At 49.0% G+C, this 20022-nt stretch overlaps 1 protein-coding gene and 1 non-coding gene across 2 annotated transcripts; one reads left to right on the top strand and one right to left on the bottom strand.

Annotated features, from left to right (window-relative positions):
• The first annotated feature begins 610 nt into the window (after window positions 1-610).
• Window positions 611-19699, top strand: LOC132584297 (transcription initiation factor TFIID subunit 9-like). The gene is made up of 7 exons (XM_060256147.1): window positions 611-761; window positions 5557-5638; window positions 6893-7029; window positions 9067-9201; window positions 12232-12313; window positions 16314-16427; window positions 18464-19699. Exons 1-7 carry the CDS (start codon window positions 615-617, stop codon window positions 18628-18630), a joined length of 864 nt encoding a protein of 287 aa, XP_060112130.1. The 5' UTR covers window positions 611-614; the 3' UTR covers window positions 18631-19699.
• On the bottom strand, window positions 7332-7403 carry TRNAH-GUG (transfer RNA histidin (anticodon GUG)). The gene has a single exon. It is a non-coding gene; the product is annotated as a tRNA-His (tRNA).
• Window positions 19700-20022: the final 323 nt, after the last annotated feature.

Here is a 20022-nt window from a genome sequence, read left to right on the forward strand (position 1 = left end):
CAGCCCCCCCCCTTGCTTCGCCACTTAGGGTTGCCAAGTCCAACTGAAGAAATATCTGACAACTTTGGGGATGGAACCAGGAGACTTTGGGGGTGGAGCCAGGAGACTTTGGGGGTGGAGCCAGGAGCAAGAGTGACAAGCATAATCGAACGCCCAAGGGAGTTCTGGCCATCACCTTTAAAACGACCAGCACGCCTTTTAAATGTCTTCCCTCCACTGTAAATGATGAAGGCTAGGGGCACCTTCTTTGGGGGCTCGCAGAACTGGACCCCCTGATCCAATCTTTTTGAAACTTGGAGGGTCTTTTGAGGAGAGGCACGGGATGCTATGCTGAAAATTTGGTGCCTCTACCTCAAATAACAGCCTCTCCCGCAAAGCTCCAGATACTCACAGTTCAATTCTCCATTGGGAATCGGTCTCCATAGGGAATAATGGAGTGCCCAGCAGACATTTCCCTTCCCTCTCTCACTCCCCCCCCCCTTTCTGATGACCTCCAACCCGGTGGATCCCCTGTCCCCTATCGCCACCCCAAAGCGCCTTTCCGCTTCGCGGAGGCAGCAGAGGGAATGCAAAAGGAAAGGCACGGGCGTGCGGCTTCACTTTCCTCGCTGCGCATGCGAAACATTTCCCCCCCCCCCCGGGCAAGGAGGACGCGCATGCCCAGTGGAGCTGCAGAGGCCGCCTTTCCCTTTTCTTTAGCCATGGCGGCGATGGAGGCGGGCAAGATGGCGTCCCCCAAAAGCGCCCCTAAAGATGCCCAGGTGGGTGGATGAGGGAGGGAGGGAGCATTAAGGGAAGGGAAGGTTCCCCTTAGATTATTCCAGCAATGTGCAATCAGGGATGCAGAGCTTTGTGCAATACAAAAGCTTGCACAGAAATCGGGCTGGCCAAGGGAAAAGGCGCGAGATTTTTTGCAAACGTTTGGCGGGCTTCCCAGGGTTGCCACCTTTGGGCGGTTTTTGTGTGTGTGTCTTTAGCTGCTGCAAGAAATTGTAAGAAATCAGACTGAGATGGGAGCGGTGTTGCTCTGAAGCAGCAGAATAAAGTTTGAGTCCAGGGGCACCTTTAAGACCAACGGTTTTATTCTGGGTAGAAGTTTTTCCTGTGCATGCACGCAGGTATCTGACAAAGAAGAAGATATTGGCTTTATATCCCGCCCTCCACTTCAAAGAGTCTCGGAGCGGCTCACAATCTCCTTTCCCTTCCCCCCCCCCACAACAGACACCCTGTGAGGTAGATGAAGATATTGCATTTATATCCCGCCCTCCACTCTGAAGAGTCTCAGAGCGGCTCACAATCTCCTTTCCCTTCCTCCCCCACAACAGACACACCCTGTGAGGTAGATGAAGATATTGGATTTATATCCCGCCCTCCACTCCGAAGAGGCTCAGAGCGGCTCACAATCTCCTTTCCCTTCCTCCCCCACAACAGACACCCTGTGAGGTAGATGAAGATATTGGATTTATATCCCGCCCTCCACTCCGAAGAGCCTCAGAGCGGCTCACAATCTCCTTTCCCTTCCTCCCCCACAACAGACACACCCTGTGAGGTAGATGAAGATATTGGATTTATATCCCGCCCTCCACTCCGAAGAGCCTCAGAGCGGCTCACAATCTCCTTTCCCTTCCTCCCCCACAACAGACACCCTGTGAGGAAGATGAAGATATTAGATTTATATCCTGCCCTGCACTCCGAAGAGTCTCAGAGCGGCTCACAGTCTCCTTTATCTTCCCCCCCCCCACAACAGACACCCTGTGAGGTAGATGAAGATATTGGATTTATATCCCGCCCTCCACTCCGAAGAGTCTCAGAGCGGCTCACAATCTCCTTTCCCTTCCCCACCCCCCACAACAGACACCATGTGAGGTAGATGAAGATATTGGATTTATATCCTGCCCTCCACTCCGAAGAGTCTCAGAGCGGCTCACAATCTCCTTTCCCTTCCTCCTTCCCACAACAGACACCCTGTGAGGTAGATGAAGATATTGGATTTATATCCCGCCCTCCACTCCGAAGAGTCTCAGAGCGGCTCACCATCTCCTTTCCCTTCCTCCCCCCCACAACAGACACCCTGTGAGGTAGATGAAGATATTGGATTTATATCCTGCCCTCCACTCCGAAGAGTCTCAGAGCGGCTCACAATCTCCTTTCCCTTCCTCCTTCCCACAACAGACACCCTGTGAGGTAGATGAAGATATTGGATTTATATCCTGCCCTCCACTCCGAAGAGTCTCAGAGCGGCTCACAATCTCCTTTCCCTTCCTCCTTCCCACAACAGACACCCTGTGAGGTAGATGAAGATATTGGATTTATATCCCGCCCTCCACTCCGAAGAGTCTCAGAGCGGCTCACAATCTCCTTTCCCTTCCTCCTTCCCACAACAGACACCCTGTGAGGTAGATGAAGATATTGGATTTATATCCTGCCCTCCACTCCGAAGAGTCTCAGAGCGGCTCACAATCTCCTTTCCCTTCCTCCTTCCCACAACAGACACCCTGTGAGGTAGATGAAGATATTGGATTTATATCCCGCCCTCCACTCTGAAGAGTCTCAGAGCGGCTCACAATCTCCTTTCCCTTCCTCTCCCACAACAGACACCCTGTGAAGTGGGTGGAGCTGAGAGGGCTCTCACAGCAGCTGCCCTTTCAAGGACAGAGTCTCAGAGCGGCTCACAATCTCCTTTCCCTTCCTCCCCCCCACAACAGACACCCTGTGAGGTAGATGAAGATATTGGATTTATATCCTGCCCTCCACTCCGAAGAGTCTCAGAGCGGCTCACAATCTCCTTTCCCTTCCTCCTTCCCACAACAAACACCCTGTGAGGTAGATGAAGATATTGGATTTATATCCTGCCCTCCACTCCGAAGAGTCTCAGAGCGGCTCACAATCTCCTTTCCCTTCCTCCTTCCCACAACAGACACCCTGTGAGGTAGATGAAGATATTGGATTTATATCCCGCCCTCCACTCCGAAGAGTCTCAGAGCGGCTCACAATCTCCTTTCCCTTCCTCCTTCCCACAACAGACACCCTGTGAGGTAGATGAAGATATTGGATTTATATCCTGCCCTCCACTCCGAAGAGTCTCAGAGCGGCTCACAATCTCCTTTCCCTTCCTCCTTCCCACAACAGACACCCTGTGAGGTAGATGAAGATATTGGATTTATATCCCGCCCTCCACTCTGAAGAGTCTCAGAGCGGCTCACAATCTCCTTTCCCTTCCTCTCCCACAACAGACACCCTGTGAAGTGGGTGGAGCTGAGAGGGCTCTCACAGCAGCTGCCCTTTCAAGGACAGAGTCTCAGAGCGGCTCACAATCTCCTTTACCTTCCTCTCCCCCACAACAGACACCCTGTGAGGTAGATGAAGATATTGGATTTATATCCTGCCCTCCACTCCGAAGAGTCTCAGAGCGGCTCACCATCTCCTTTCCCTTCCTCCCCCACAACAGACACCCTGTGAGGTAGATCAAGATATTGGATTTATATCCCGCCCTCCACTCTGAAGAGTCTCAGAGCGGCTCACAATCTCCTTTCCCTTCCTCCCCCAAAACAGACACCCTGTGAGGTAGATGAAGATATTGCATTTATATCCCGCCCTCCACTCTGAAGAGTCTCAGAGCGGCTCACAATCTCCTTTCCCTCCCCACCCCCCACAACAGACACCCTGTGAAGTGGGTGGGGCTGAGAGGGCTCTCCCAGCAGCTGCCCTTCCAAGGACAGAGTCTCAGAGCAGCTCACAATCTCCTTTCCCTTCCTCCCCCACAACAGACACCCTGTGAGGTGGGTGGGACTGAGAGGGCTCTCACAGCAGCTGCCTTTCCAAGGACAGAGTCTCAGAGTGGCTCACAATCTCCTTTCCCTTCCTCCCCCACAATAGACACCCTGTGAGGTAGGTGGGGCTGAGAGGGCTCTCACAGCAGCTGCCCATTTAAGGACAACCTCTGCCAGAGCTATGGCTAACCCAAGGCCATTCCAGCAGGTGCAAGTGGAGGAGTGGGGAATCAAACCTGGTTCTTCCAGATAAGAGTCCGCACACTTAACCACTTCTCCAGTTTGGTGTAGTGGTTAAGAGAGCCTGCACATGAAAATTTATACCCAGACTGAAACTTCGTTGGTCTTAAAGGTGCCCCAAATTCAAACTTTGTTCTGCTAAGAGTCCAGTCCTTGAAAGACCCTAAGTTAGAAACACCAGCAAATATTACAAAGATTGCAGCGCAGACCATCTAGTTTAATTCTGATTGCAGAAAAACTGTTATGTGGAGCCAGGGGTGAATTGGATATTTTCAACTTCACACATGTGCCGCAGCCAATACGAAATGCTCCTCAGGCAACCTCACTGCTGTTCCCTTGTGTTTGCCAGCTGTAAAACCTGGATTCATTTAACTTTATTGAGATCCAATTTTTCCTGCCTGATGGAGACTCAAGTCATCTTACATCATTCTCTACTCCACCATTATTCTTCACAACAACCTCGTGAGGTCAGCTCCGCCGAGAGTGCGTGACTAACCCAAGGTCACCTGGCAAGCATCCATGGGAGAGTGGGGATTCAATCCTGGGTTTCTCAGATCCAAGTCTGACACTCTAACCACTATAACATACCAGGTCCCTGAGACCCAGTTTGGTGTAGAGGTTAAATGCACAGACTCTTATCTGAGAGAACCAGGTTTGATTCCCCACTCCTCCACTTGCAGCTGCTGGAATGGCCTTGGGTCAGACATAGCTCTCGTAGGAGTTGTCCTTGAAAGGGCAGCTGCTGTGAGAGCCCTCTCAGCCCCATCCATCTCACAGGGTGTCTGTTGTGGGGGAAGAAGATAAAGGAGATTGTAAGCCACTCTGAGTCTCTGATTCAGAGAGAAGAGCGGGGTATAAATCTGCAGTCTTCTTATCTGGGAGAACCGGGTTTGATTCCCCACTCCTCCATTTGCAGCTGCTGGAATGGCCTTGGGTCAGCCATAGCTCTCGTAGGAGTTGTCCTTGAAAGGGCTGCTGCTGTGAGAGCCCTCTCAGCCCCACCCATCTCACAAGGTGTCTGTTGTGGGGGGAGAAGATATAGGAGATTGTAAGCCACTCTGAGTCTCTGATCAGAGAGAAGGGTGGGGTATAAATCTGCGGTCTTCTTCAAATGGGATTGCTCCCCAACCCTGTCTTCTGGTTGGGTTTTTTTGTGCGGGGGGTGTGTGTGCGTGTGCGCGTGTGCATTATTATTCCAGGAAAGGTCAGCCTGTGAGAGATTAAACAAGCATTATTTTACAAGAGTGTTTTCAGTATTTTTTTAACTTTTTGATAAAGAAATGCCTTATTGGAAGATGTCCTCTTCTCAAGTAAGCCACTGTGAAAGTCATAATTGTCAGGACCTGAAGGGCTAAATCTGTATGGTCCTGCTGGGAGCAAAAACCGCGAAAACTTATAGCCGGACTTCGACTTTCTTGGTGTTAAAGGTGCCACTGAACTGCAACCACATTCTAGTGTGTGGATAAAAGACGGTGCTACATTTCTCTGGGGCTGCCCTCAGAGTGGAAGTTTAAAGCATTTTGTTTTCTTTTGTTGCACTCGACAGGTGATGGCCCAGATCTTGAAAGACATGGGGATTACTGAGTATGAACCACGGGTTATAAATCAGATGCTGGAGTTTGCATACCGTAAGTCTTCCTTGCCTTGTGTTTTATCTCAGTGTATCTAATTCTTATGCACCCTTTGCCTTTACATTTTCTACTTTCGCTATGTCTCTTCCCAACCCAGAAATATCTCACTGGGTAGCGTCATAAGATGGCCAGACTATGGCTCGGGAGCCACATGTGGCTGCTTCACACATGTTGCATGGCTCTTGAACCCCTCCCTGCCCTGTTGGCTGGCAGCTTGGAGAATGCATTTAAAGTTAACGTTGCTTTCTTTCCACCTCTCCCTACCTCCTCCCTGCCTACCTCTCCCTCCCTTTCCCCAAACATCTGATGTTCATGACTTGCGGCTCTCAGACATCTGACATTTATTCTATGTGCCTCTTATGTTAAGCAAGTTTGGCCACCCCTGTATAAGAAAATAAGAGAAGCCATGTTGGATCAAGCCAAAGACTCATCCAGTCCAACACTCTGTGTCACATAAGAGAAGCCATGTTGGATCAGGCCAGTGGCCCATCCAGTCCAACACTCTGTGTCACGTAAGAACATAAGAGAAGCCATGTTGGATCAGGCCAGTGGCCCATCCAGTCCAACACTCTGTGTCACGTAAGAACATAAGAGAAGCCCTGTTGGATCAGGCCAGTGGCCCATCCAGTCCAACACTCTGTGTCACATAAGAACATAAGAGAAGCCCTGTTGGATCAGGCCAGTGGCCCATCCAGTCCAACACTCGTCACAAAGGAACATAAGAGAAGCCATGTTGGAACAGGCCAGTGGCTCATCCAGTCCAACACTCTGTGTCATACAGTGATATCAGAAAGTCCACTAATGAGGCCAGGACACTAGAAGTCCTCACACTGTGCCCCCCCACAAAACACCAAGAATACAGAGCATCACTGCCCCAGACAGAGAGTTCCGACAGTATTCAGTGTCAGTAATCTGCAAGAAGATCCCAGCTCCAGTTATAAGGATGCCAACCTCCAGGTAGGAACTGGGGACTCTCCAGAGTTAACAATTCATCTCTAGGCTACAGAGATCAATCCCCCTGGAGAAAGCGGATGCTTTTGGAGCAGGGGTGGCCAAAGTTGACACATAAAATAAACATCAGATATTTGAGAGCCCCAAGACAGGAAGGGAAGATGGAGAGGTGGAGAGAAAGCAACTTTAACTTTATTCTTCAAGCTGCTGAACCTAACTGCTGTATGGCACTGTCTTTGTTTTCCGGCTGCAAGAAGCCACGCAGCCATCTTGACATTTCTGATTTTTCTCTTCTGGAAGGATACGTGACGACTATCTTGGAAGATGCCAAAATTTATTCCAGCCACGCAAAGAAGTCGAGTGTCGATGCAGACGACGTGAGGTTGGCTATCCAGTGCCGGACGGACCAGTCGTTCACCTCTCCCCCACCCAGAGATGTATGCCTAAGAAATGTTCTTACTTGTTTATACAGTGCCCTTGCTGAATGTAGCGCATGGCTCAGTATAGGGATCTTTGGCATGATACCCGTGGGCACAGTGACGCCACCAATACCTTTCCCGGCGACCACTAGTTTTTTAGGATGTGGGAGGGGCTCTTGAACATATGAACATATGAAGCTGCCTTCTACTGAATCAGACCCTCGGTCCATCAAAGTCAGTACTGTCTACTCAGACTGGCAGCGGATCTCCAGGGTCTCAAGCTGAGGTTTTTCACGCCTTTTTGCCTGGATCCTTTTAGTTGGAAATGCCAGGGATTGAACCTGGGACCTTCTGCTTCACAAGCAGATGCTCTACCACTGAGCCACGGTCCCTCCCCATGATTGGGGCTTCTGATTGGCCTCTGAATCAGCAGTGCGGATTAATATAACATTGCTCCAGTGGCAGCAGTGTTTGTTTTACACTCTGTCCCTTCACTTTCCCTGTGTATTTTTCTTTCTTTTTTTTAAACATAACATTTTAATTAATTTTTCAAAAATACACGGCACAATTACAACAACTGTTTTCTTCACAGCTGTTTGTTGCAGTGTTAAACATTTTTTGTAAGAAAATAAATAAAATACAAACTAACTCACAGAGCACTACCATCGTATCTTAACGTTATCGTTGTTTACCATACACAGAAATAAAACACGTTATCAAAGTCATAGAAGACAATATCAGTAAAACGGAAAATTGAGATATTTTTTAGGGATAGACAATTTAAATTCCTTACTGGTGTTAATGTACTGGAAAAAGGGGAACCATTTTTCTACAAAATTATTGTCTTTCGTAGGAATTCTCAATTTCAAGTATTTTTCAATTGTCCCTCTTCTTCTACAAGATTCTGCATGGGATGGAGAAAGTAGAGAAAGAAGTCCTTTTCTCCATTTTTCACAATACAAGAACTCGTGGGCATTCAATGAAATTGCTGAGCAGTTGGGTTAGAACGGATAGAAGGAAGTACTTCTTCACCCAAAGGGTGATTAACATGTGGAACAGGAGGTGGTGGCGGCTACAAGCATAGCCAGCTTCAAGAGGGGATTGGAAAAAATATGGAGCAGAGGTCCATCAGTGGCTATTAGCCACAGTGTGTGTGTGTGTGTGTGTGTGTGTGTGTGTGTGTGTGTGTGTATATATATATATATATATATATATATATATATATATATACACATTGGCCTGATCCAAGATGGCTTCTCTTATGTTCTTATGTGACACAGAGTGTTGGACTGGAGGGGCCACTGGCCTGATCCAACGGGGCTTCTCTTATGTGACACAGAGTGTTGGACTGGAGGGGCCACTGGCCTGATCCAACGGGGCTTCTCTTATGTGACACAGAGTGTTGGACTGGATGGGCCATTGGCCTAATCCAACATTGCTTCTCTTCTGTTCTTATGTGACACAGAGTGTTGGACTGGATGGGCCATGGGCCTGATCCAACAGGGCTTCTCTTCTGTTCTTATGTGACACAGAGTGTTGGACTGGATGGGCCATTGGCCTGATCCAAAATGGCTTCTCTCATGTTCTTATATGACACAGAGTGTTGGACTGGATGGGCCATTGACCTGATCCAACAGGGCTTCTCTTATGTTCTTATGTGACACAGAGTGTTGGACTGGAGGGGCCTTTGGCCTGATCCAACATGGCTTCTCTTATGTTCTTCCCTGCACTGGGACTTCCTCTGTGCATGCACCTTCCTCTCCCGTGGCAGCCATTTTATGGTCAGCTCCACCTCTTGGCAGCCATTTTGTGCTTTTGTACATGTTCAAAGAGACTTGGGGACCTACAGTACAGGGCAACGTAAACAAAGGAGAAGGTCCCTGCTCCAAGGAGCCTACAGTCTTATTGTCAGTAGTGTGGCGGGGGGCTGAGAAGAGCTGGGGGCAGTGAGTGGGGAAGGCTGCGCAAAAGCTCGAGTGTCCAGGCTTTGGAAGGGTGCAATTTGAAGCATGGGAGAGCAGGGAGTTGGAATTAATGCCCTGTGCCTTTCCCCAGTTCCTGCTCGATATCGCCCGGCAGAAGAACCAGATGCCCTTGGCGCTGATCAAGCCTTACTCAGGCCCGCGACTGCCGCCCGACCGATATTGTCTGACGGCCCCCAACTACAAGCTGAAGTCTTTGCAGAAAAAGGTGGGAGCCTTTTTGTCTTCTGGCTGCAAGAAGCCATCTTGACATTTATGGATTGTTTGTTTCCTGAAAGGATACGTGACGACTATCTTGGAAGATTTCTGCCTGTAATGAAACAGTCGAAAGAGTCCGATGTAAATTTCTTAGGAAAATTTTAGGCTTCCAGCTTGTGTACCTTATGCGGCCATAAGTACTTGAAGGGCTGTCCTATAGAGAGGATGGTGTGGAATTATTTTCTGTGGCCCCAGAACGCAGGACCAGAACCAGTGGGTTGAAATGAAATCAAAAGCTTTTCCGGTTCAACATTAGGAAGAACTTCCTGACTGTTAGATCGGTTCCTCAGTGGAACAGGCTTCCTCCTTGGGAGGTGGTGGGCTCTCCTTCCTTGGAGATTTTTAAACAGAGGCTAGATGGCCATCTGACAGCAATGAAGATCCTGTGAATTTAGGGGGAGGTGTTTGTGAGTTTTGTGCATTGTGCAGGGGTTTGGACTAGATGACCCTGGAGGTCCCTTCCAACTCTAGGATTCTATTATTAACTTCCTGACCGCGAGAGTGGTTCCTCAGTGGAACAGGCTTCATCCTTGGGAGGTGGTGGGCTCTCCTTCCTTGGAGGTTTTTAAACAGAGGCTAGATGGCCATCTGACAGCAATGAGGATCCTGTGAATTTTGGGGACAGTGTTTGTGAGTTTCCTGCATTGTGCAGAGGGTTGGACTAGATGACCCTGGAGGTCCCTTCCAACTCTAGGATTCTATGATTCCATGATATGCCTTGAGACAGACCAGAGACGCTTAGTCACAAAAGCATGGATCTCCACTTTCAAATTTTGGCTGCATCTTCGTTTCAGAAGTGGGCCTAATAGTCTCATTGCACACACGCTGCATGAATCTTATCTATCTGATTGGCTGACCCACATTGAAGATGATCTGACCCTTTTTTCGGAGAAGCATGTTGGTGTGCGTGTCCTGAGTCTGAGGCCCTGTATCATGGTCATGCCGAGCTGAGCTTTAGTGCCAAGCCACTGCGCGCAAAGCGCCGTCACGTCCATCGAGGGTGACTCCCTCATGGGGTTCTCGAAGCAAGAGATGTTCCGTGGCGGTTTGTCGTTTTCTGCCTCTGCAGAAATCTTCAACCTTCCCGGTAATTAGCAGAAGCACATGTCTTTTTCAGCAGTGGCCAAACTCGCTTAACGTAAGGGCCATGTCGAATAAATGTCAGATTTTTGAGAGCCAGAAGGAAGAGAGGCAGGCAGGGAGGGAGGCAAATAGATGGGGGGGAGGTGTTTGTGAGAATGGCTCGGGAGCCACATGTGGCTCTTTCACACATATTGCGTGGTCTCGAACCTCTCTCTGCCCTTTCGGCCAGCTTGGAGAAGGCGTTTCTGAGGTACATGAGGCTGAGACTGAACTGGCAGAGACTGACCAAGAGAGAGATCTTGGGGTCGTGGTAGATAACTCACTAAAAATGTCAAGACAGTGTGCATTTGCAATAAAAAAGGCCAACGCCATGCTGGGAATTATTAGGAAGAGAATTGAAAACAAATCAGCCAGTATCATAATGCCCCTGTATAAATCGATGGTGCGGTCTCATTTGGAGTACTGTGTGCAATTCTGGTCACCGCACCTCAAAAAGGATGTTACATGACTGGAAAAAGTGCAGAAAAGGGCAACTAGAATGATTAAAGGTTTGGAACACTTTCCCTAGGAAGAAAGATTAAAACACATGGGGCTCTTTAACTTGGAGAAACGTCGACTGCGGGGTGACATGATAGAGGTTTACAAGATTATGCATGGGATGGAGAAAGTAGAGAAAGAAGTCCTTCTCTCCCTTTCTCACAATACAAGAACTCATGGACTCTCCATGAAATTGCTGAGCAGTCGGGTTAGAACGGATAAAAGGAAGTCCTTCTTCACCCAAAGGGTGATTAACATGTGGAATTCTCTGCCACAGGAGGTGGTGGCGGCTACAAGCATAGACAGCTTCAAGAGGGAATTAGATAAAAATATGAAGCGGAGGTCCATCAGTGGCTATTAGCCACAGTGTGTGTGTGTGTGTGTATTCTCTTACGTCTTTATGTGACCCAGAGTGTTGGACTGGATGGGCCATTGGTCTGATCCAACATGGCTTCTCTTATGTGACGCAGAGTGTTGGACTGGATGGGCCATTGGTCTGATCCAACATGGCTTCTCTTATGTGACACAGAGTGTTGGACTGGATGGGCCATTGGTCTGATCCAACATGGCTTCTCTTATGTGACACAGAGTGTTGGACTGGATGGGCCACTGGCCTGATCCAACATGGCTTCTCTTATGTTCTTATGTGACAGAGTGTTGGACTGGATGGGCCACTGGCCTGATCCAACATGGCTTCTCTTATGTTCTTACGAGAATGTGGGGCTGGCCCAGCAGGTCTGTAGCCACAGGGGGGGGGGGCTGTGGGGGCACTGCCCCCCTGGCTTCCAGGTTGGCCCCCCTGACTCCCAAGCAGGGTGCAGCTATTGTTTTTGTCATGAGTGACAGCCGCAGCAGGGAGAGCAGAACAGGGCACCGTGCAATGAAGCAGCAAAAGCTGCAGGTGGAAAGGAGGGAGGCGGAGGAGTGGGAGGTAGAAGAAGCTGTATGGAATGGGCCGGGGAGAGGGGGATGGATGGTGCTACTGGCTAAAAAGGGGACAGAGAGAGAGAGAGATGGAAGGAGCCCCCCTGCTTGCACGCAAGGTGCAGTCTCTTCTTGACGCCGAAGTTTTAAGGTTGGCTCCCTTGACTTAGCATCTTCCGGTGCCTCCAGCTTTTGCCCCTACCCCAGAAAGCTTCTGAGAAGTGGCAGCTCCCGCAGTGGATGAGAAAGGGTGTCCCCCAACTTTTTAAAAAGCCCCCTGACTTTTAAAATCCTGGCTACGGCCCTGTGGCCCAGGGTCAACCAGGGAGAATGTGGGGCTGGCCCAGAGCAGGGGCTTCGAACCTGGGGCTCCCAGATACTCTGCCCAGTGGATCACATTGGCTCTCGTGAGTCCTAAGCATTGCTTCTTTTCCAGGTGTCTTCCTCCGCCGGAAGGATAACCGTGCCACGGCTGAGCGTTGGCGCCGTCACCAGCAGGCCCAGCACGCCGACTTTAGGTACTTCTTTGCGGTTCGGAAGAGTTGCGCTCTTGTCTTGCGCTCTCCCTCCTCCGTGCCCCTCCGTGGTGCTGGCTCATTTGTACTGTTTTGGCTGGGGAGCTCAGCGCCTAGCAGGGGTGGTGGGGAAAGGGAGCGCTCTCTTCCCCGTGCCCTCTTCTCTCAAACGTGCTCCCATTGTAGCAGGAAAAATCATACATTACCAATTTCAGTCGGATCAATAACAGAGGCAGCATGAGGCATCGTCAGGAAAACAGCTTTCTTCATTTAACGTGTACATGGGCCCTGTACACGCGCTTCAGACCCGAGCGTCTGAGCCCCAATTACAGTTAGGCACCGCTTTTATACCATTTCTCAACACATATGTCTACATCAATAGTGCATTTGTACACCTCCTGCACTGGTGGCACTGGTTCCCACCTGACATCCTGCTTGTTACAACTTAATACCACCTATGTAACATAATCATACTAGCATGTTGTCACACTTGGCGATCACTTCGGCACACTGATGTAAACCGTTACTACAGCCTGTGTGGTTATGTGGTTAGGCCTTTAGTTCAGCTACTGAAACTGTTGACGCTCCTGGTGGTTTTCCTGAAGCCCAGGTGCTATGCTGCTGGTGCCCACGTGGTTCATAGTGCAGGGCCTACTGTGCCTTCTGCTTTTTCAGACAATACTATAGCTATCTTTATGCCTACCGCCTGGTTACTAATTTATACACTTATCATAATAGTTACCTTTCTGCTTGCTGCCACATGTGCAGTGGTTGACCAACACGTATGAAATGCTTGCACAGACACACACTAGCTTTTGCAGAGGGAAAGGGGAAGTGCATATTGAACGGGAATCCATAGGCCTTCAGTAGAAATACAGCTTGGTTGCTAGGATGTCACAATCCACTGTTCAGTTAACTGCCAGCTGGTTTCCCCTTTTCAGCAGCTGCTATACACACAGAAGCACACAGAGGCTTTCTAAAAGCATTTCTGTTTGCCTTATTGTTCCTACGTTTTATTAGCCCCTAGCCCCCTTATATTGATATAGATATATCTGTTTGGCCTCTTGCCACACCATATTGCCAGCCCCTCCCTTGAGCAGGGGTGTCAAACTCATTTGTTATGAGGGCCGTGTGTGTATCAATTTAAGATTAGGTAACAGATATAACCTTCATAAAGGGCATAGACAAACGCAATTATAGTTTTTTAAAAGAACCTTAAAACGTGCTTAAAACATTCGCGCTTGTAGGTCTCAAAAGTGCTTTCTTTGTATCTCTCCAGTGGGAACCAGGGAACTGGGCAAAGGAAGCTCTGGCTCTTTCCTTCCTTCCCCAGGAGACCAGGAGGGGGGAGGAGCCTCAGCCAATAAGAGGAAGAGCGGCTTGGCTCAGTAGCTCTGCTGTGCAATTGAGAGAGCCTGGCAAAGCAAGCTCTGCCTCTCTCCCCCCTTCCTTCCCAAGGGAGGAGCCTCAGCCAATGGAGAAAATTGAGGCTTTCCTCTGTAGTTCCTATGCGATTGAGCAAGCCTTGCAAAGCAAGCTGTGATTCAGAAGGAAGCAAGAGAGAGGGAGAAAGAAGCAGATGGCAGCCAGTTGCTCGAGGGCCTGATAGGAGCCCCCTGGGGGCCTGATTCGCCCCCTGGGCCGCATGTTTGACATCCCTGCCCTAGAGGGATCTCCGTTCTGTGCTTGGCTAACCCTCACCGGAATCCTATTTCATTGTTCATTGAATGTCCCATCCTTTGGATTCTACGGACTCGCTCTGTGTAGTCCATCTGGAGGCCCAGTCAGACAGGCAGACTAGAAATAAGGTCAATTGATCAAGTAAAATTTTTGGATGTGCTTCGAATTTAAACAGATATGCCCTTCTGGACTATTTGAATCAGATTCCATCCCTCACCCTGTGCCTAAAATTGCAGCTGGTTCTTCTTAAAACTTAAAAAGCCAAAGGTTCGAACTTCAGAGAGTGGATAATTAACAACGCAACCCTAATAAGGTCTGCTGGGGAATTGCTTTTTATATTCTGTTGACACGTGTAGAGTCTGTCTCTGGACTCGAACCAAGAACAACTCTTGCAGCCTTGGGTCCAGCAAGGATCGTTTATTGAAAAGCGTGATTTGCAAAGCACGGAGAGCCGGGGCAGAGAAAGTTCCACCCGTCAACTCTGCCCCTGTGACGCAGCACAGCTATTATATACCTTTGCCTAAAACCCTTGTGGGACCTTCCAATTGGCCGATCCCCTCACAATCTTGCCTAGTAATAACGCGCGTGCATGCCCCAAGCTGTGAGTACTTTTCTCCCCTCCCGCATTTCCCTTATCTTATTTTTCACATACCAACCTTTTTCCTCCTTCTACAGCTCCTGGTACCGGATTTCTCCAGTTCTACCACATCCCTTTCCTCAGACCAGAGATAAACAACAACCCCCTCTCTCACTGTCACACAGATGCTTTCCCTTACTACTGTTTCTCAGAACAAAACTTTCTCCCAGTGCCTCCTACATGAGAGACAGTCACTGTTCCACACACAACTGATAAGGCTTTATTTTTCAGCAATCTAAAAACAGGATATTCGGGCAGGTTGTAGAAGAAGCAAAACAATTTCCAGTTACAGATAACAAAACTCTCACACTGTGCTCTTAGAACTCTTTATACTTAGAACGATTTGCAGTTTTAATAACAAGGTTCTCGCACTTTATTTTTCTCAGTTAGAAAGTCTATACAATTTTACATCTGCTGGATTCTAAGAATGCTTACGCCTGTCAGAAGCGAAGTGTCTAAACTCTCAGCATTTCTCCTCTTCTCTAAATTCTATCAACCCAGTCACAGAATCCCACCAAAGTCTGCTTCATGGGACTCATTTCCAGGAAAATGTGTTTAGGATTGCAGTGGAAGAGGTTGGGGGCAGAGGAACAATAAACTAAGGCTGATACTAAAAATAAGTAAAAACATGTATTATGTACGTCAATACTTTAATTTTTAATTTTCAGTCTTAATCTTTTACCATTTTGTTCACTCTGGTTTGGTATTTTTTGGCCACTTGGTTGCCTAATTCTTCTCAGGGTTGGGTCTCCTCCCCTTTCATTTTCCAGTTTGGTGTAGTAGTTAAGCACGAGGACTCTTATCTGGGAAAACTGGGTTTGATTCCCCACTCCTCCACTTGCACCTGCTAGAATGGCCTTGGGTCAGCCAGAGCTCTGGCAGAGGTTGTCCTTGAAAGGGCAGCTGCTGGGAGAGCCCTCTCAGCCCCACCCACCTCACAGAGTGTCTGTTGTGGGGGAGGGAGGGAAAGGAGATTGTGAGCCGCTCTGAGACTCTTTGGAGTGGAGGGCAGGATATAAATCCAATATCTTCATCTACCTCACAGGGTGTCTGTTGTGGGGGAGGAAGGGAAAGGAGATTGTGAGCCGCTCTGAGACTCTTCGGAGTGGAGGGTGGGATATAAATCCAATATCTTCATCTACCTCACAGGGTGTCTGTTGTGGGGGAGGAAGGGAAAGGAGATTGTGAGCCGCTCTGAGACTCTTCGGAGTGGAGGGCGGGATATAAATCCAATATCTTCATCCACCTCACAGGGTGTCTGTTGTGGGGGAGGAAGGGAAAGGAGATTGTGAGCCGCTCTGAGACTCTTCGGAGTGGAGGGCGGGATATAAATCCAATATCTTCATCCACCTCACAGGGTGTCTGTTGTGGGGGAGGAAGGGAAAGGAGATTGTGAGCCGCTCTGAGACTCTTCGGAGTGGAGGGCGGGATATAAATCCAATATCTTCATCCACCTCACAGGGTGTCTGTTGTGGGGGAGGAAGGTAAAGGAGATTGTGAGCCGCTCTGAGACTCTTCGGAGTGGAGGGGGGGATATAAATCCAATATCTTCATCTACCTCACAGGGTGTCTGTTGTGTGGGGGGGGGAAGGGAAAGGAGATTGTGAGCCGCTCTGAGACTCTTCGGAGTGGAGGGCGGGATATAAATCCAATATCATCTTCTTCTTCCTTCTTGGTGAATTCCAGGGACTCCTTCGGCACAGACGGTTTCTGTTTCAGCCAAGGTTGGGACCCCAGTGTCGTTGACGGGGCAGCGATTCACCGTGCAGATCCCCACATCCCAAACATCTGTCAAGTCAGGTAAAAAAAGGAGCTTTAAACAGCAGGCTTCCCCCAAACTAGGGAGCTGAGCTGGGACGAGAAGGCAAGATATGCAAAGCAGTTCCTACTACCAAAAAAGCCCTGATTCAGAAGATTATTTTTATGGCTGGAAATCACTGTCTCTGACTATGGAGGCTCCATTTAGGCAGCATAGCTAATAGCCATTGATGTTCATATCCTCCATGGATTTGATTCCTTTTTCTTTTCTTTTTTTTTGAGCAGCTACACTAATTCCACAAGTGAAGTATTCTTTGAGTGACAAAGGGAGGGACGGTGGCTCAATGGTAGAGCAACTGCTTGGGAAGCAGAAGGTCCCAGGTTCAATCCCCGGCATCTCCAAAAAGGGTCCAGGCAAATAGGCGTGAAAAACCTTAGCTTGAGACCCTGGAGAGCAGAGGAGAGACGGTGGCTCAGTGGTAGAGCATCTGCTTGGGAAGCAGAAGCTCCCAGGGTCAATCCCCGGCATCTCCAACTAAAAAGGGTCCAGGCAAGTAGGCATGAAAAACCTCAGCTTGAGACTCTGGAGAGCCACTTCTGGTCAGGGGAGGGACGGTGGCTCAGTGGTAGAGCATCTGCTTGGTAAGTGGAAGGTCCCAGATTCAATCTCCGGCATCTCCATCTAAAAAGGTTCCAGGAAATAGGTGTGAAAAACCTCAGCTTGAGACCCTGGAGAGCCACTGCTGGTCAGGGAAGGGACGGTGGCTCTTGGAGAGTGGGTGGGATTCTCAGTGGTAAAGCATCTGCCTGGTAAGCAGAAGGTCCCAGGTTCAATCCCCGGCATCTCCAATTAAAAAGGGTCCAGGCAAGTAGGCGTGAAAAACCTCCCCTTGAGACCCTGGAGAGCCACTGCTGGTCAGGGGAGGGACGGTGGCTCAGTGGTAGAGCATCTGCTTGGGAAGCAGAAGGTCCCAGGTTCAACCCCCGGCATCTCCAAAAAGGGTCCAGGCAAATAGGCGTGAAAAACCTCAGCTTGAGACCCTGGAGAGCCACTGCCAGTCTGAGTAGACAAGACTGACTTTGATGGACCCAAGAGGGTCTGATTCAGTATAAGGCAGCTTCATATGTATGTTCATATATGACAGAGAGCGAGTGTGAATTTCGAGAGACGTGTGCCGTAGGTGAACACATGAAGCTGCCGTCTTCTACAGAATCAGATCCTTGGTCCATCCAGATTAATTTTGTCTGCTTTGATTGGCAGCAAGGGGTATAGGTCTTCCCCATCCCCTGCTGTGCAGTCCTTTTAAGTGGAGATGCTGGGGATTGAACCTGGGACCTTCTGCATGCCAAGCAGAGTCTCTACCACTGAGCCGCAGGCGCTTCCTAATCCTACCAGTTTTTCCTTGGGCTCTTGTTTTGTGTGCTCCCCACCAGGCCATGACCCAGCCCTGCTCAGGACCCTTTGATACCACATGATGGACCTCCTGATGGCACCTGGGTTTTTTGGCCGCTGTGTGACACAGAGTGTTGGATTGGATGGGCCACTGGCCTGATCCTACATGGCTTCTCTTATGTTCTTGTGTCTGCGGCAGTGATGCTCTATATTCTGGGTGCCTGGGGGGGGATAACATTGGGAGGGCTTGTAGTGTCCTGGCCCCACTGGTGGACCTCCTGATGGCACCTGTTTTCTTTGGCCACTGTGTGACTCAGAGTGTTGGACTGGATGGGCCACTGGCCTGATCCAACATGGCGTCTCTTATGTTCTTATGTGACACAGAGTGTTGGACTGGATGGGCCTTTGGCCTGATCCAACCTGGCTTCTCTTATGTTCTTATGTGACACAGAGTGTTGGACTGGATGGGCCGTTGGCCTGATCCAACAGGGCTTCTCTTATGTTCTTATGTTACACAGTGTTGGACTGGATGGGCCTTTGGCCTGATCCAACAGGGCTTCTCTTATGTTCTTCTGTGACACAGAGTGTTTGACTGGATGGGCCATTGGCCTGATCCAACATGGCTTCTCTTATGTTCTTAAGATGAAACAAGCGTTCACTCTTTTTCCTCCATATTCCTTCTCAGCTGCTCCTGCAACGCCAACAGTGCAGAACGTGCTGATCAACCCGTCCCTGATGGGCTCCAAAAACATCCTCATCACCACCAACATGGTGTCCTCGCAAAATGCCGTCGGCGATTCCAATGCCTTGAAAAGGAAACACGACGAAGATGATGATTATGACAACTTATGAAAAGGGGGCGTTTAGGAAGGCCCCGCAGGCTGTCATCTTTCTGCTTTGGACTGGCCAAAGGGGGGGGAAAACTGGGCTCCGATTGGTCTCACTGGGACCCTGTGAACTGTTTGCGCACCGTTTAAGTCTTGCTCGAGAAGACCAGTGCAGTCCTTTTCCCCGCAAGCCAGAGAAGCATTTAAAACAGTAGGGCAGACGGAGGAGTCTTGTCCCCTCTTGGCATCGCCTGCTTTTTGCTCCAAAGTAGATATAAAGGAGCTCCTCATCTTTCTGGCCTGCACCATTTCGACTTGCGGTGGCGGCAGAATCATTCTCAAAATGTTCCACCACCTACAGAGATGACCCCCAAAGCATTCTATCTTTGCACGTGGAAGGAGTTCGTTCTCTCTCCCTCTGTCTAACTTGAGCAAGTATTCTAAGGTTCAGTCTCCTAAATGGTAAAGACCAACCCCCGAGATATCACAGAGAGATTGTAGTTGTGTGTTTTAGTTTTTTCACTGCCAGGAGGAAGCTGGAGATAGGAGCATTAGCTAAGAGAATCTCAGGAAGGGGTCCAGTTCCTCTAGGAAAGTGTGGGGTGGGCAATATGTATGCTTTCCCTGGGGTGAAGGATCATGCACTTGTGAACTTGGCACATGCATATTTTTGGCATATGCATATCCTGATAGCCTGGAGGCTGTTAGGTAACACAGAAGACCGAGGGATTGTGTGGGGTTAGCCCCTGTGGATCTCTTCTGCAAATGGACGTGGTTCTAGGAGAAGAGCTCTTCCGAACACAGGCCCTGTGTTGTGGCTATGCAGAAGCTAAAACCGCACCCAGATATTGCTGTGTAATACATAAAAGATAACATCAGAATGCCTCCATTTATTTTATTTTATTTTCCTCAGTTTTGTAACCAAGATGGCAAATACGTGAGGGTTGTGTTTTGTTTTGGAATGCAAGCTGTCGCCAATTCTGCCAGCGACCCGCCTGGAGCCAAGGGATCAAGCTGTGTGTGTTAGTGTTGGGAACCATAAGTTATTTTTTTTTTCTTGAGAATTCTTAAATAAAGACATTGCCTGAGAGCTACTTAAGAGTTCTCTCTGACATCTGTAGGATGCAACATGGTTTCATGCGGGGTGGAGTGCGTAGTGGAATTCCTGGGCCCAGAAGTGTTTCCTGGTACTCTTAAGCCCACCAGTTTTATTTGACTAGAGACTGGCTAGAGAGAAAATCTTTTAGCGGGGGAGAGAAATTGACAGTTGTGCCACATTAAAACTATTGAACTTCAGAGATATGCAGAAGAAAACTCCAAACACAGTCAAAAGCATATAGTACAAGGAGAAACCCAGTACCTAAGGTAAAAAGGTAAAGGTAGTCCCCTGTGCAAGCACTTCTCGTTTCTGACTGGG

Source organism: Heteronotia binoei, chromosome 15 (genome assembly GCF_032191835.1).
Source record: "Heteronotia binoei isolate CCM8104 ecotype False Entrance Well chromosome 15, APGP_CSIRO_Hbin_v1, whole genome shotgun sequence".
NCBI classification, from domain to species: domain Eukaryota; kingdom Metazoa; phylum Chordata; class Lepidosauria; order Squamata; family Gekkonidae; genus Heteronotia; species Heteronotia binoei.